Source organism: Peromyscus californicus, unplaced genomic scaffold (genome assembly GCF_007827085.1).
Source record: "Peromyscus californicus insignis strain IS unplaced genomic scaffold, ASM782708v3 Scaffold_5__1_contigs__length_169319896, whole genome shotgun sequence".
Classification (NCBI taxonomy): domain Eukaryota; kingdom Metazoa; phylum Chordata; class Mammalia; order Rodentia; family Cricetidae; genus Peromyscus; species Peromyscus californicus.
In genome coordinates this window covers 128907921-128925553 of record NW_026294573.1, presented here as the reverse complement: position 1 = coordinate 128925553, position 17633 = coordinate 128907921, and the positions used below count along the sequence as shown (strand labels likewise).

The 17633-nt window shown below is 44.6% G+C and overlaps 1 protein-coding gene across 7 annotated transcripts in view; it reads right to left on the bottom strand.

Moving 5' to 3' along the window:
- The window catches only part of Adhfe1 (alcohol dehydrogenase iron containing 1), a 52139-nt gene that overhangs the window by 18126 nt on the left and 16380 nt on the right, over positions 1-17633 (bottom strand). For 5 of the 7 annotated variants that reach the window (XM_052718500.1, XM_052718504.1, XM_052718505.1 and 2 more), the window contains 5 exons: positions 16936-17034; positions 13791-13869; positions 13459-13555; positions 10176-10333; positions 1092-1663 (listed from right to left, as the gene is read on the bottom strand). In XM_052718500.1, coding sequence (XP_052574460.1) covers positions 1580-1663; positions 10176-10333; positions 13459-13555; positions 13791-13869; positions 16936-17034 — 517 coding nt within the window. In that variant the 3' untranslated portion in view covers positions 1092-1579. Of the gene's footprint in view, positions 1-1091; positions 1664-10175; positions 10334-13458; positions 13556-13790; positions 13870-16935; positions 17035-17633 lie in introns of those variants that run through there. The other 2 variants (XM_052718502.1, XM_052718501.1) reach the window with 1 other exon arrangement.

Below are 17633 nucleotides of genomic sequence, written 5' to 3'. Positions count from 1 at the left end.
TTCTCATTGCCATTCCCTGACAATACAGCAGAGCAAGCAATTACAGTGTTACTTTGTGTTGACAGAAGGACTCTAGCAACGATTTAAGGCACTAGAAAGGATGTGCATAGGTTACATGGAGACATGACTCATAGATGTGTGTGTGTGTGTGTGTGTGTGTGTGTGTGTGCGCATGCATGCACTTTGTGCATATGTGTGTCATATGCCAAGCATGCACTCTACCACTGAGTTATATCCTTAGCCCTTCCTTCTCTTTGTGTGTATGGTGCATGTGTGTACACATGTGTGCGTAGCTGCACATTGTATGTTTGTATATGTGTATATGGAAGGCACTGGTGCCTTCATTTTGCTCTCCACCTTATTTTTTGAGACAGGGTCTCTTAGTGAATCTAGACTGGCTGGCCAGTGTGCCCTGGGCATCTGCTTGTCTCCACCGGCCACCCCAGAGTCAAGTTTACAGATAAACGAAGCTGTGACTGGCATATACACGGATGTGTGGCGGGGATCGAACTCAAGTCTTTGTGTATGGATGACAAACACTTTACCTTGCTGAGCCATCTTCCCAACCCCGCCTTCCCTTTTTTAGATTGGAAAATTGCTTTCTTTAACAAACCCAGACGATATAGGCATTTATAACATATAAAATCAGAGAACAGGCCAGGTGTGGTGCACATTTATAATCTCAGTGCTGGGAAGACAGAGGCAGAAAGACCCCAGATTCAAGACCAGCTGTGGCTATACAGAGTTCAGGCCAGCCTTAAACTGCAGTTACACACTGAGGCTGTACCTGAAGACCCAAGGGCTGAGGACGTTGCTCAACAGTAGGTCGCTTGTCCAGTGTGTGCAAGGCTCTCGGTTCTAATTTCAACACCTCAGTATATTGAAAGCATACAACACTAAGTACACATTTTTCCTCAATTTTCTACACACCCAGCTTCATTTCCCCAAAGATATATTTTAATATCTTGATGTGTATCTTTTTTCTCCAGTAGACATATTTGTATATGGTTGAAAAGGTGAGTCGAATTATGCCAACATGTAATTTTGCTGCTTGTTTTCTGCCAACACCTTTTATGAAACAGACATGTATATCCAAGAGATTTACTTCATCTTTATTAATAACATCATAGTATCCTACCATTTACTATATTAGGATGTATAAGTGAATATTTAGATTGTTTTAATTTTTATTAAAAAGTACTGTCAGAGACATCCTTGTCATTTTTTTTTTTTTTTGCACACTAATGCTAGTATTTCTTCAGGATAAATTTCTAGACATGCAGTGTCTGGACATAGCATATTTGTATATTTGATAGATAGTTTTGTCCATTTGGCACACGGACTGAGAGGCAGCATGTTCAGCAGGGTTTGGTGCAGGAACCTCTGGGGTGTGGCCAACAGGTTTTCCGTAATGAGCATCAAGGAATCTCCCAAAGGATAAAACCACATCACATAGCACATTCAAACCAGTAGCAGGTGAATCAAGTGTGGAGATAAAAGGCAAGGGCGGAGCCGGACCCACTTCCGCTATCTGTAATTTCTGTTACAAAGATGACGGTGATCGTTTCCGCTGACATAATTAGTACAGTTTCATTGATGCTTCGAACAAGGCAGACAAGTCCTCTTCTGACTGGGCACGGGGTGCAAGCTTGGTGACCCTTTCCTGAGACAGTAAATAAAAGGGGTTATCCGGGGCTTGAGGGTGACAGTGTCAATGCTGTGTGCTTATATAAATTAGTTTGGTCATTAGAAACAATGACTAGATATTTTAAATATCGTATAGAAATAGCTTGGAGTAATCCAGCACTTGAGAGGCAGGGTCAGGGGATCATGAATTCAAGCCAGCCTGAGCTATATAGAAAGCTTCTGGAGGGGGGAAAAAAAAAAGCAAAGAAACTCCACCCTTAGGTCCCAAGCCACATTCCTTGAATGGTTTGGGCTAATTCCCAACTCAGGTTTCTCAAGAACTACCTTCTTATGAGGCTTTGGAAAGCCGTCAGCCTTTGCCTTCTGCTCAAATATACAGAAACAAACCGTCCTGTCCACTGATCAATCTGGACCCGTCAATGGCCTCTGCCAGCTGTCCCTGTACAGACCATCTTGTCCCTGGTAATGGTCGTGCTGCTAAGAAAAATGTAACTGTTGTCCTCAAGACCACTTACTTCACAGCTTGGTCTTCAGATGCACCCAAAAGGACTTTCTGTAGGACAGGACCCTTTAGGCTATGTGCAACAAGCAATCTGTTTTTTCCCTTATTAACCAAAGTTTCATACTGACTTTTCCCAGTTTAGTGATTTCCTTCATTTCTCCAGTGGTCATGATGGGTGGAGTTGGTGATGTCAACAGTCTATGGCTCTATGTTCTCTCAGTGGCTGCGTGAGCCCTCTGGGGCAAGGGACTAAAATGATGGTTACCTGCCACTCAGATGAAGTGAACAAACACGGCATCATACAGCCTCCATTTTCCTGGGTCCTCGGGTCTATTTTCTGGTGATAAGCAGGTGTTTGGGTATATACCCCATTAACAGGCAAGCACAGGAGGACAGAGGCCTGGCTGTGTTTAGTGCTCTGATGTGGTGCCCGTCATAGTGCTCACAAACAGTAGATGTATTATCAGCATTTGGTGAGTTAATGAAGATGGTGGTGGCAGGGGAGCATACTGGCATCTGACAGGTCCCATATACAAGAAGACAGCTGACTGCCCAGCCCTCCCATCTTCCTCCGTTCAGAAATGACACCCAGTCAGTCGTTCAGACAACAACGAAAAGTCTCAAGGATATATTTGTGTGCAGGATCCCTTGATCTGCAAGTCTCTTAGAACCACCTTCAAGATGAATCACATCCCCTTGCAACACAATCCATCTCTGAGGCACCACCACGCCCCTGGTCTGCAAGCTGCTGTTTCCATTTTTGCTCCACTATCGCCCCCTAGAGGTTATTTTCTTGGCAGTAGCCAGATCGCCGTTTGCCCCAGCAGAGACAAGCTCTGGATCAGAACAAAATCATGGGGCTACCATGTAGCTCAACTGGTAGAATACTTGCCTAGCATGCGAGAAGCCTTGGATTCTGTCTCCAGCACAACAAAAACTAGATATGGTGTCTCCCACCACTGATTTAGTATTCACAGAGGCAGGTGGGTCAGAAATCCAAGGCCATCCTTAGCTACATATCAAATTTGAGACCATCTTGGGATACATGAGATGCAGTCTCAGAAAAAAGCAAAGCATGACGTCTGACGGCTCCTCAATCTGGCTCTGTTTCTCAACCCTCCTTTTCCCAGCGGCTCACTCCCCTCCCCCCACTGGCTCACTCCCCTCCCCCCAGCGGCTCACTCCCCTCCCCCCACTGACTCACTCCCCTCCCCCCAGCGGCTCACTCCCCTCCCCCCCCACTGGCTCACTCCCCTCCCCCCACTGACTCACTCCCCTCCCCCCACTGGCTCTCCCCCCCCCCACTGGCTCACTCCCCCCCACTGGCTCTCCCCCCCCACTGGTTCACTCCCCTCCCCCCACTGGTTCACTCCCCTCCCCCCACTGGCTCACTCCCCTCCCCCCACTGGCTCACTCCCCTCCCCCCACTGGCTCACTCCCCTCCCCCCACTGGCTCTCCCCCCCACTGGCTCACTTCCCTCCTCCCCACTGGCTCCCCCCCCCCACTGGCTCACTCCCCCCCACCCAGCTCACTCCCCCTCAGTTTGCTTGAGACAGGGTGCTATGCAGCCCATACTGGCTTCAAATTCACTCTTTAGCAGAGGCTTGCACTACTGATCCTTCTGCTCCTTCTTCCTAAGTCCTGGGAATTCAGGTGTGCGCCACCATACCCAGATCCACCACATCACTTAAATTTTAGTCTTTCTCTTCATCCATTCTTTCCCTGGCCGTCATGTCTGGGTTGAGGATGTCACAAAAGACACTTGACGACTCTCCCTGGAGTTCCCTCCACATTGTCCCCATGGGATTTCTCTTTATCACGTTACTTCGGCTTTCCATCCCACCAGTGATCATCCTCTGAACGTTCTTATATCTCACTTGTAGATGTGCATCACCTGTTCCTCCTCAGGAGAAGGAAGGTGAGCTCCAGGAATAAACCCTAAAAACCCTGAAAGAACACATCGTGGAAAATCCTGATGACGTCAGGCTTGGCAATGATTCCTTGGACGTGACAACAAAACCACAGAAAACAAAGGAGAAAACCGAAACCTGGAATATACTAGATCAAAATATACAACTTCTGTATACCAAAGACACCAGCAGGGCAATGAAATGACAGGTCCCCGGATGGGTAAATGTAAACAGTATATGTCATATATTAATGTCCAGAATGTAAAAAGTATTCTTATAGAGCAACACCAAAATACCAAAGGGATCAATCCAAAAATCAGCAAAAGACTTGGATAGATATTTCTCCAAAGAAAAATGCATAAATAGCCAATAAGCACAGGCTGAGAGGTCAGTGTTCTTAGCCTTTAGGGGAGTGCAAATCTAATTCTCACCTGGGCACCTCTCCACACCCCTGGGTGGCTATCATAAAAATAATGGAAACTAACAAGTGCTGGAGAAGATGAGGAGAGTTGGACCCTTTGTGTTGTTAATAGAAATGTAAATGATGAGGCCCTATGGGAAAGCTTCCCAGTGCATCAGGAGGTTAAAAACTGGGCTGAGATTGGTAGTACATGCTAGAAATCCCAGCACTTGGGAGGTGAAAGTGGGATGATCAAGGCCAGCCTGGGTTACATAGTGAGATCCTGTCACAAACAAACACACATACACCAATAAAACTACCATAGGAATCACTGTTCTACTCCCAGATACTTACTCCAAAAAAACTGAAAGCAGGGATGAATAAAAATGGCCCCCATAAGGCTCATAGGGAGTGGCACTATTAGGAGGTGTGACCTTGTTGGAGTAGGTGTGGCCTTGTTGGAGTAGGTGTGACCTTGTTGGAGTAGGTGTGACCTTGTTGGAGTAGGTGTGGCCTTGTTGGAGTAGGTGTGACCTTGTTGGAGTAGGTGTGGCCTTGTTGGAGTAGGTGTGGCCTTGTTGGAGTAGGTGTGACCTTGTTGGAGTAGGTGTGGCCTTGTTGGAGGAGGTATGTTACTAGGCTTTGAGGTCTCAGATGCTCAAGCCAGGTCCTTCAGATCCAGATGTAGGACTCTCAGCTCCCTCTCCAGCACCATATCTGCCTGCATGCCACCATGCTCCCAACCATGATAATAATGGACTAAATCTCTGAAACTGTAAGCCAGCCCCAATTAAATGTTTTCCTTTATAAGAGTTGCCATGATCATGGTGTCTCTTCACAGCAATAAAACCCTAACTAAGATAAGACATTTGTACACCAGTGTTCAAAACAGCCAGAAGGCGCAAAAAACCTAAGTGTCTTTTAACCCATGTATGGAATGGATAAACAAAATGTGGTATATCCATCCACACAAGGAAATATTACTCAGCCATAAATAGGAACAGAATTCTGACACATGCTACAACATTGGTCAACACATTATTAGGGTAAGATAAACCAGTCACAGGAGGACTGGCAGTGCATGATTCCACATACATGAGGCTCCTGGCACTTTCAGAGACAGGAAAAAGAGCTTAAGATCTAGGGGCTGTGAGAAAGGCAATAGGGTAGTTGTTCAGTGGATGTAGATCTATTTGGGATGCTAAAAAAAGGTCTGCAGGGGATAGTGGTGATTGTATTGCACCGTGGATGTATTAAATACCATTGAGCTATGCACTTAAAAGTTATTAAAATGATAAATTAGTTTTAATTTACAATTAAAAAATAAAAATGAGAAAGAAGAATAGATAACATCTTAGAGAAAGTGGGAGGAAATGCTGTTGAATATGGGTGAGACAAAGGCAAAATTTTTATATTCTAGCAGCTCTTGTTATTTATCAATCAATCTATCATCTATCTATGTATCTATTGTTTATCCTATCTATCTATCTATCTATCTATCTATCTACCTACCTATATGAATATTTATCATCTACCTATTTGCAGTCAATCATCTAATTATTTATAATCAATCTACCGATCATCTACATATATCTACTATCTATCTATCTACCTACCTATCTTCTGTCTACCTACCTATCTTCTATCTATCTATCTATCTATCTATCTATCTATCTATCTATCTATCTATCTATCCATCCATCTCTCCATCGAGTTTGTGGCAGGACGGAGAGCTGGCTTTCAGTATGTGTTCTGGCCAGAGATGATGGTGAGGATGGTAACCGTTTCCACAACATTTTGTTATAACAAAGCAGGGAGTCCTCTGATAAGCCCAGAGTCTTTTGCAGGATCTGTTCCTCTTTGGGGAGGCAGATCTGGACTTTCAGGAGCAGCTATTCAAGTCACTGCCAGCTTTCTCTTTCACATTCCAACCCCAGTGATTGGGCAAATACACACAGAGACAAAGTGTCTGATCCTGTGCCATATAAAAGCCAAATGATTTCAGAATGAAGATGTGTTGAGCAATGTGCTATTATTTACAGGCATGAAGACCAAAGAACAGCTGATTAGCATGGGCACTGAAATAAATACTTCTACTTTTAGCACATTCATAAAATAACACCATTTCAGCTGGTCTGTCTGCCGAGAGTGGGAGTGTTCACTTGGGCAGACAGCTCTCCCCAGTCAGTAATGAAATGTTTTGATTTGAAATGTAAATGTTTCTTTCCAGAGGTTTCGGAAATGTAGCTCTGAAGGTTAATTTGCTCTTGCCCACTCCCTCTGCAGCTGGGTCATGCGGTTGGAAGCCTCTGCACACGGCTGCCATTCACTGCCACTAGCACAGGCTGTGTGTTTGGTTAAGGAAACTGGCCTGCTCATTCTTTCTAGAGAAAACTGACCCCTGGCTGCTGAACATAAAAGAGGCTTTATCAGACGCGGACTCTATAAAACAAACTTTCTGGTAAGGCTCTTTGCAGGGAGCAGTATATCCGACTACCTCAAATCTGGTAGATATTAATGAGTGAAGACTGGCCCACTGTATGTGTGAAATTCTGAGGTTGCTATGGCATTCCTGTAAAACGTTCACTGCTGCCAACTAAACAAAACAGAAACCCCCACACCAGTTCTTCATCTGCCGGTTATTTCTGTTCTAGTGAGGACTCTCTGTTACTGTGATAAAACATTGACCAAAACCACCTCAGGGGAGGAAAGGGCTGATTTCATCTTAACAGCTCCCTAGGTCACAGTCTAACACTGAGGGAAGCGTGGGCAGGAACTCGAGGCAGGAACCTGGAGGCAGGATCTGAAGCAGTGACCATGGAGGAACACTGTTTCCTGGCTTTCTTTCATGCTGCCAAAACCAGTATCACGTGGGAGGCTCTTACGCATTACCAAGTTTGGCTACCAGCTTGAGATGCAGCCTTGGTCCCTCTGGACCATGGCTTCTGTGTGCTGACCCTGAGGAAACACTCCCCAGGAGGGGTCTCAGAGATGTTGGTCTCTGATGTTAATCACAGTTGATTTTTCAGTCCCAGCTAACCAGGATCAATTATCTCAGGAAAGCAAAGGTTTGTTTCAGTGGTGCTGGTCTACTCATAACCACAGTTGATTATTCAGTCCCAGCTAACCAGAAACCACGTTCAAATATTCAAAATGTCAACCAAATGGTCCAATAGTCCTTGAGGGACTCTCAATCTTCCCGGTGAACTTCACAAGCCAGGCCCCATCATCTGCACACCTCTCCTTAACGTTGCTGTCTTCCAGGCTCCCATAAGAGCCTCATGAGCTCTGAGCACCCAGTGGCCTTCTCTAGCCCAAACCTCCCAAATTCTTCCATAATTCTCCCAAAACAATATGGTCATGTCCATCACCACCATATCACACTCTCTGGAACCAATTTCTGTCCTGGTTTGGTTTCTGTGGCTGTGATAAGCACCATGACCAAAAGCACCTTGGGGAGGACAGGGTTTATTTGGTTTATAGGTTATAGTCTATCATCCAGAGAAGTCAAGGCAGGAACTGAAGCAGAGAACAGTGGAACGCTGCCTACTGGCTTGTTCTCCAGGGCTTGCTCAGATTACTTTCATATGCACAACGGAGGACCACCTGCCCAGAGGTATCACCACTCCCAGTGGGATGGGCCCTCCCACATCACTAATCAAAACCAACAACAACAAAAAGCCCTACAGACAAGATCACAGGCCGCTCGACGGAGGCGATTCCTCAGTTGGGGTTTTCCCTTCCATGGGGAGTCCAGTTATTTCAAGTTACAAACCCTAGCTAGCCTAATAATTCTTGGAAGTAAGCGAATTCATATGTTTTTATTTCTAAGTTACATTATTATTTACTATGTGTATATGTGTATACCATGGCACAGGTGTGGCAGTCAGAGGACAGCCTGTGGCAGTCAGTTCTCTCTGTCATGTGGGTCCTAGGAACCGAGTCAAGTTGTTCAGGTTTAGCAGGGAGCACCTTTACCTGCTGAACCACCTCACCGGTCTTAAACATTCGTATTCTTGTGCGTAGTCCTGGGGTAAACTTCAGAAAAGACAGTGTCCCTGAGACAATGCTAGGAAGCCAGAAGCCACTGTGCAACCCGGTGGCCCCTAGGTCTGTGGAATTCCTGGACAAGTCTTCATGGCTGTCTCTGTTTTACTCAGCCTTAGGAAACCACTCACTCACCTGGACAGAGGTTTTAGCAGGAGAAGCTGCTGCAGGGACTCAGCATGCCTGCCAGCCTGTTCTGGGTGCAGCAGAGGACGGAGGAGCAGAGCAGAGCCCTGCCTTCATCAGTTCTAGGCTGGGCTAAAATAACTACAGCGGCCTTACTGACATTTTGGCTCAACAGGTTAGAACTACAGATTTGTGGGATAGCTCAACACCTATGCTATATCCCAAGACACTTGAGTTTCTCACTCCTTTACACTGTTAGATGTAATTGGAACCACTGGGCTTGAATCTGAGTCAGGGAAACCAGTGGTCCATGGGCCATATTTCACTAGTATACCGAGAAGCCAGGAGACTGGGAGCAAGAAGCACCCAGTTGATAATTTTTCTAAAAAGTAGGGAAGTTTACCCACGCGGGAATCTAAATGTATACTTAATGATAATTGTAGCTAAAGGTTGCTCATCCAGGCGGAGGGGACATGTTTCCAGTTTACTTAGGTTCCCTACGTTCTGTTGCCTCGGATTATTTTGCTCATTACTGCTCTCTTCATTGCTTCTGTGGACATAGGAACCTGGGAGCTCAAACTGCACAAACGTCTTCTGTGAATGGTGAGGTCATCGACAGTGACGGGTGGGGAAGACCGGGCCAGGCTGAGCCCTTGCTCTCCTGGAGTGGGGTGAGGAAAAGGCACCACTGCTTGTGGTAAGTAAGGCCCTGCAGGGGTGGATATTCTAGCTGTCTGATGTCCCAGAGCCAGAGGGGGATCTGTGAATGCTTACCATTGGACAAAGCAGCCCCACGGCCATCCCTGCTTTCCTGCTTTCCCATATTGACTAGGGGGACGCAGGGAGTACACTGGGTGTGTAAGCATGGCGTTGTCCACCGACTCAGTAATGTGGATCTGAGCGCCCCACTTTCCAGTACACTGCAGTGAATCAGGATCTTGGCCCATTTGGTCTGGTGTACTAGCTCCAGAGAAGTCCAGAGATCACATCTTCACGTGGTTCTTGGGAGGGGGAGCTTTATATCCATAATGATTCTACTTTATAAATGTGAGTCATTTAGTTTACATTCTTTAGCAAAATCTAAATAAATGAAATAAAGTACAGAGGGACACAGATGTGTACGAAATGTGCAATTTCCCCAAACGACCCAAATACAAACTTGCAATAGTTTCAACTGAAGAGCTATGCTTGTATTCCACAAAACAGTAGGAATCTGTGATGATCTAGGATGGAAAATTACGTCGGTGGTCCTTTTGGAACGACTTTGCACCGTCTTTTAGGGAACTCCCGAAACAGCAGAAATATGGGGAAGGGAGGGTTCCCAAGATCAAGTCAGTTTGGCGGTTTGCATCTTGGATTTTTCATAAAGGATCCTTTTAGTTTTGCCACATGGACAATCATAAAGGCACGGGGGCCAGGCTACTTTTGTACTGAGGGTCCTCTAGTGGCCGAAAGGGGTGTTGCAAGGTCACTAGCAGCCCCGGTATCGGTCCCCTCTGGCTCTGTGCTTCGCAGGCATGAAGGCCGTGCTGCGCATCTTACCTGGGGCAGCGTCCCTTTCACCAGGGAAGGGATGTCATTCTTGGAGTAACCGAGGGCAGAGAGACCGTCATCCACATTTAGATCGAACAGGAATTGTCGGAGGGTGTCTGCCAACACAGGCCCGGCATCTTGGGTCCTGGCAGTGCGGATATCCGCTCCTAGAATAAAAGTGCAGGCCATAAGAAGACAGGGAAGCACCTTCCAGGTGTGTCTCAGTCACAGCATCACTGAATATGTGAATTGTACCTAACGCCACCTTCTAATACCGAGGTCCGGGGCACTGCTAGGATTCCCTGGGATGTCTCTGTGGTCAGTGGTCAAGCCCACAGAGGACACATTGGCAAGACCAGGCTGAGGAGCCAACAGTTCTTTAAGACGAGCTGCCTGGGGCACCCAGCTCTCACAGTTTGAGGGGACTTGTGATTTGTCCTGGTCCACCCTCTGTGTGGTAGGGGAGCAGAGTGACAGAGGGCAGGGAAGACGCCTGGCGTGTTTGTAGGGGCACAGCTTATGAGGCTTTCAAGACTTGGTATTTACTGACATCTAGAGGTGTGCGCGGTCAATGTCTTCTAACAGCAACACAGAAAAACGCGAGGCTTTTGCAAACAGCTTGAGGCAAGGATGTAGAGTTCAAACGCCACATATTGACCACCAAAAGGAAGAAAATACGACGATAAAACTCTGTTACGTGTGACTGGGAAAGGAAAGGTTTCCTCTTTATACCTAAAAATTTAATTTTTTTTTTTATGTCTATGTTGCCAAAGGATAGGGGATGTTCCTCTTAGAAAATGTCTCTGCGTGAGCTGAGTAGAACAAAGCCGTGAAGACTCAGGAAACAGTGCTCCTGTGAAGATATCTATGTGAAGAAGGTAGCCAAGGCTTGGAGATTTTTTTTTTTTTTTGGTTTTTCGAGACAGGGTTTCTCTGTGTAGCTTTGCGCCTTTCCTGGAACTCGCTTTGGAGACCAGACTGGCCTCGAACTCACAGAGATCCGCCTGGCTCTGCCTCCCGAGTGCTGGGATTAAAGGCGTGCGCCACCACCGCCCGGCGAGGCTTGGAGATTTTTAAGGACAGAAGTTTAAAGACTCACAGCACAAACAATAACAGAGATATCAGTGTAGAAGGGCATGTTCTTAGGCAGGGAGTGTGAAACTTCCCAGGGGAAAGGAACAGCTTTCCCACCCCTTAGCACCTGCCCTGCCTCCCAGGTAGCTAAGGGGAACACCTGTGTAGCCCACGAGGCTAGCACTCTGCAAACGGGTCGCGCTGGATAACGCATAAACAAATGCCTGCAAAGGAGAGGAGCCGGCTCCTCGCTCCTGGCTCCTCGCTGCAGCACAGTGCAAGTCAGACTAAGCCTCTTCCTTCTGTGAGGGTCGGGGCAGCTTTAGATCCAGGAAAGGTAAACAGAACCAGATACAGGGCCAGACTGAGAACAACAGGATGAAAGGTAAACCAGGCAAGAGCCGCCTGCAATACCCAGCGGCAGCTGAGAGCGGATTAGGTGAGAGGCGTGACACAGGATATGGGGTTACGGTTTTATGATCCTGGGATAGCTGCCACTGAACACACTGTACAAACTTCTATGCTTTCCTACGAAGCATTTTTTAGGGGGGGAAAAAAGATATGAAAGAAACTGAACCGGTCTAGCTAAGAAAAAAAAAAAACCCAAGCTTTCATAGAGATTTAACATCATTAACTGGCAATATGGGATAATATTGAAATTCCTAAACAATTAGGAAGAACTGCAGTGTTCTTCACTCAGTTTTGTTTAACCGAGGATCTGCCTTCTCATAATGTCTGTGCTACCTGGAACACGCCCTGTAAATTCACTAAGGTTTCCCCATTTACCGTAGATCTAGCCTACAGTTTGGGGACCCCCCCCCTTTAAATTTTACCATCCTCATATTTACAAAGGCCACAGCTATATCCCTCATGACTGAACATTCCCGTCCCTAAGGGGATAAGGGTTACAGGCCCCCGGTAAATCTGCCAATGTGCTCACACAGTACACACTGTAAACTGAAGCCTGGGTTTGGCTCCAAGTCCTGGACATTAACATTCTCAGCACAGCACCTGGAGCTGCAGGGCACACAAAAGGGCTGGTGTGAGAGGGAGGGCCAGGGCAGCAGCCTGTGGGAGGATGTCTGCGGTCGTTCCTGCCTCCTTGGGAATAATCTTTCCAACGGCTCAAGCTACAAGGGCATAATGAAGAATCAAGTTTTCATTGCGACCTTTCTCTTCCCACCCACCCTAAACACAAGGAGGGAAATAAGACGTTCTACAAGTTAATCAAGTTCTCCAAGTCACCTAAAAATAGAGCTCTTTTTCAGAAAAATACGAAGATTTTTTTTCTTCACCTCGTACTATGGCTACCCAGAATGTAATTTTATTTCTGTAAGAGTCAAAAGGCACAGTGGGCATCTCATTAGAGCGATTACTTATTCGGCAGTATGGCAAATAGATTGCTCATTTGGAATTGCTTTTGTTCCCTGTTTAGCTTCTCTGTGGTTGGGGGTTACTGCTGCTTTCTTGATTCATTTTATCAGTGACTCAGCATAGCAAAAGTCAGTGAAGACATAACTTGCGTGCCAAGCAATACTTCCTATGGCAGTGAGAGCAGAGCAAATAGCGTCAGGACACGATAGTGTCAGTATTAGGTTCCATTTCATTACAGATCCTTAGAAGCCTAAAATTATGGTATTTAAATGCTGTCCAGGGCTTTAAGCCAGTTGTTAGCGTTTTATCACTGGGCTGCTCCAAGCGACAGCTTTTGTTATTGTTCCTGGGAAACACTCTGTTGTGGAATATTTGTTTAACTATGTGAAGATGTGTTGTATTTGTTTAACTATGTAAAGATGTGTTGCTGTTTTACCTTGCCTGCCCAAGGCACCTGATTGGTCTAATAAAAAGCTGAATGGACCAATAGTGAGGGAGGAGGTATAGGTGGAACTTCTGGGCAGGGAGAGTAAGTGGGAGGAGGAATTTAGGCTTGAGGAAGAAAGAAAAGGAGACGACAGGAAGACGCCAGGGACCAGCAAGACACGGAAGAAGCAGGAAAGTAGGACATAACAGAATGAAAGAAAGGTAAAAAGCCCCAAGGCAAAATGTAGATGAATAGAAACAGATTAAATTAAATTAAAAGAGCTAGTGGGACAAGCCTAAGCTAAGGCTGAGCATTCATAATTACTAATAAGTCTCCATGTCTTTGGCGGCCCAAAGAAAATGCCAACTACAACACTCCATCTTGGAAGGCCACAGATTGGTGAGTAATGGTTCATACCTAATATCTCTGCTGTCTCCAGGTGCCGCTCTGGAAACATCTGAGCTGTGAAGGTGAACACTGCTGGAGATGTGAGCACCACAGAGAGGCCGTGGGGCTGGGGAGAGATGGACAGAAAAGCTTTCTTCCGTAATACTCTAGATATGACCAGAATACTCAGAACAGTCGAGAACTTGCAGTATGGGCTGGGGATGCAGCTTAGTGGCACAGTTCTTGCCAGTATGCATAAGGTCCTGAGTTCCATCCCAGCCCCGCCCCCACTAAAAAATACAATTATAGAAATTGTGACAATTATAAGATTTAGCTGAATGATTTATTATTAGATTTTTTACCACCAGAGGGTGATCCACGTTGTATTCCTTGGCTTTATATGTCTTCACTAAACCTGAAATCGGGTAAGACATGCCATGGCTGGAAGAGAAAAAAAAATCTGTTGACACACAGATGCCAGAAATAATAACATGGAAATTATTATGGGAGTGCCCCTCTTGTCTCTGGACTGCATTGTATTGTTACCTCACGGAGTTCTACATGATGCATTTTTTGGATGCAGGGATGTACTGTGATGTACTCCAAGTTTAGTGTATTCATTAACAAAAACCTCTGAAATGATCAGACTCCAGTGATCAGAGAGGTATATGCACTGGATAATGTGCAAGCTGGATCCACTTGCGATCCATTCTGCAAATAATTGACAGACTGTTCCAAATGTTGCATATTAATGGTGCTGAATTATAAAGGACTAGTCTAGCCTATGAAGCTGGGTTAACCAGTTCTATTTAACTGACTTTTCTTTGCCTGCATTTTACCTTTGCAGATCGGTGTGTGAGCACAGAGCAGGAGAGGATGTTGGGCGTTCTGCTCTGTGGTTCTTTTCTTCATTCCCTTGAGACAGGGTTTTGAACCTAGAGAGGTAGGCTGGAAGCATCAAGCCTCAGAGACTCCGCATCCCATAGTACTGGGGTATAGGTAGCTGTGGCATGCCCAGCTTTAGGTTTTTTTTGTGAGTGCTGGGATCCAAACTCATTTTCCAGCCCACAGTGGGTTTTGCTTTTGCCAGAAAATAGAAACTTTATATTCTCTTGAACTTCTAGTGAACAAATAGGAAAACACTATATTTTAATAGATAGTTCAGAATATAAATATTGTAACAAGTTCATATGTAATATTCACAATTAATATTGTAAAAGTGAAATGTTTAACATGAGCAAAAGGGTCTCATTCTTTTAGTATGGACTATGAACATTGGAGGATTGCATGCTTATTCAGCAAAAGATTTCATAAGAAGAAATATTTTGATGAATTACATGATTATTTTTCTAAAAGTTCTCAGACATCTTACATGAGACAAATTGGAAGCTCCTGCTTCTCTGAGTGATTGAATACATACTTTACTTTCTTGGAATCAGAAAATTACTGCTTAGTATGCTTTCAAGAAGTGTTAGGGTTCATGTAGCTTTCAAAGGCAACTTTATAGCAATACTTAACATTTTAATTGTTTTTAATAGTTGTCTACGTACAAAATAAAAATTATTCACATTATCTTTCCTTCTAGTCACTTTATGCATATATTTAATTTATAATCATATTGGATGTACAGTTTCTAGATTTTTTTCTTCCTTTATTTTTTACTTTGTGTGTTTTGCCTGCATGTATGTTTACGTACCCCCTGCCTGTAGTGCCCATAGAGGCCAGAAGAGAGCATTTGATCATCTGGAACTGGAGTTATAGAGAGCAGTAAACTGCCACGTGGGTGCTGAGAATTGAACCTGTGACATTTGGAAGAGCAGCTGCTGATCTCTAAACCGCTGAGCCTCTCTCCAGCCCCTGTGCACCTGTGCACCTGTGCATATCATTTTGTGCAATGCTTCTGTTGCTAATATTCTGTTTGTTTGTTTTAAGACAGTCTCGTGTAGCCCAGGCTGATCCTGACCTGTCTATGTACGGATGACTATATACATGTCTATGTAGGATGACTTTAAAATCCTCCTGCCTTTACTCATAGGTGCTAGGAGCACAAGCATGAACCCCTGTGCCTGGTGTTATATAATAATCTTTGCAAACATTTTCTTATATAAACCTACTTTAAATACTATTCTTAATGACATTATTTTATTATGTACTATATGTTAGTTAAGTATTAACTATTGAAAATCAAACATGCATCCAAAATTTTCAATTATACATTACACTTAGGTGAACATCTTTATAAAGAAATCCATTGCCCATATCATGGATATTTATTTAGGCTTGATTCCTAAGAGTGAAACAGTGGACCAAGGCAGATAAACATTTTCGGGCTCTCGTACATTTCATATACTTGCTTTGGGTATAACAGATTCATGCTTCTATACCACAGAGCTTGATGATCACCACTGCCTTGCACCCTAGCAAAACCCTATTCAATTCTCAATGTTCTGTTTTTCTATTTTAAAGCATTAAATCACTAAAGTTTCAGTCAAAGATTAATGAAGGGCTATTAACAAAGATTCTGATTGCTCCCTCTCTCCTTTGTATATGAGAGATCAAGGAAAAATCCTGCATTTGAAATTTTACAAATTACAATATATAGCAAGACACAGAAAAATGAGAACCCGCATCCACTGCTGGTGTGAATGGAAAATGGTATAGGCACTAAAAAAATTTAATACAAAATTGCCATAGATCCAGAAATCCCATTCATTTGTACCAAGTAAGAGAAATAAAAATGTGCACACAAAAACTTGTACAGAATATTACTTATAGCAACAAATGCCCACAAACTGATAACAAGTCAAATAAAATGTAGTATCTCAGTCAGGCAGTAGTGGTGCACGCCTTTAATCCCAGAAGTCAGGAGGCAGAGGCAGGGGGATCTCTGTGAGTTCGAGGACAGCCTAGTTTACAGAGTGAGTTCTAGGACAGCCAGAACTATACAGAGAAACTCTGTCTTGAAAAAGAAAAGAAAACGTGGCATCTCCATACAGTAGAATATTATTTGGTGGTAAAAAGAAGTGATGTAAGGTCCTAACAGTATCTAAATGGAGCATGGTAGATAGAGAGGACCATATGCTTTCATGTCTGTGATATGCCCCAAGTGGGGAATTCCACAGAGGTGGAAAGGTGCTCAGTGGTCTCGAAGCTTTGAGGGAGGTGTGGGCTTTGGTGAGCAGTAGCTAAGGATGTGGGGATTTTTTTTTTATGGAGGTAATAAAATATTCTAAATCTAAAGGTTGCAGGACTTTGTGCAGAGATTAGAAGTCACTGAATTATATATGTTTAAATGAGCAGACTGTATAGGATATGAATTGCATTTTTAAAGCTGTTATAAGAAATCCATGACCTAATAAACTGAATTCAAATTAAGAAAATATTTGGGAAACCTTAGATTTCTCCGGTGTATGGCATATTGAAAACTTGCCACTTGTCCTGAATTATATATATTAAAATTTAGAAGCAGTACCTCAAGTTAAGAAAATAAATTGTATGGTCACTTACCACAGATGAACACCAGCATTTCCAAAGCCGATGCCAGCGAAAGCGCTTGCCAAGTGCATACTAGACCTTGCTTCCAGATCATCAGGATTCCTGACAGCCCTGTGAATTAATTATATAAATACAGAGAGCAACACACCGCCATTGGCATTTTCTTCTGAATAAAGCGCTGCCTTAGGGAAAGGCGAGAAGGGGCCGTCACTCAGTAGGAAGACAGATTAGGCAGGTTACTCAAACAACTTCTTGTCTTCTCGATGAAAACTGAAGGCAAACATATTTTTCTTTTTTTTTTTTTTTTTTTTTTGGTTTTTCGAGACAGGGTTTCTCTGTGTAGCTTTGCGCCTTTCCTGGAACTCGCTTTGGAGACCAGGCTGGCCTCGAACTCACAGAGATCCGCCTGGCTCTGCCTCCCAAGTGCTGGGATTAAAGGCGTGAGCCACCACTGCCCGGCTGAGCCACCACTGCCCGGCTATTTTTCTTATCAACAGTTTTACCAAGGGCATAATAAATACGCTGTCAGCCCCTCGGCTGGTAGGAAGGTGCCAGGGACGCAAAGCCCTGACCTGGCGCTGTGACTGTTGCTCTAGGGAGGTGACCTGGGACTCCCTCTTCCTCATCTGTCAGCGATCCTGATGGTTGTGAACAAACTCAGAGTGAACACATTCTCAGAGTGTACCCAGAGCTGTCGCCCTAGGCTACCT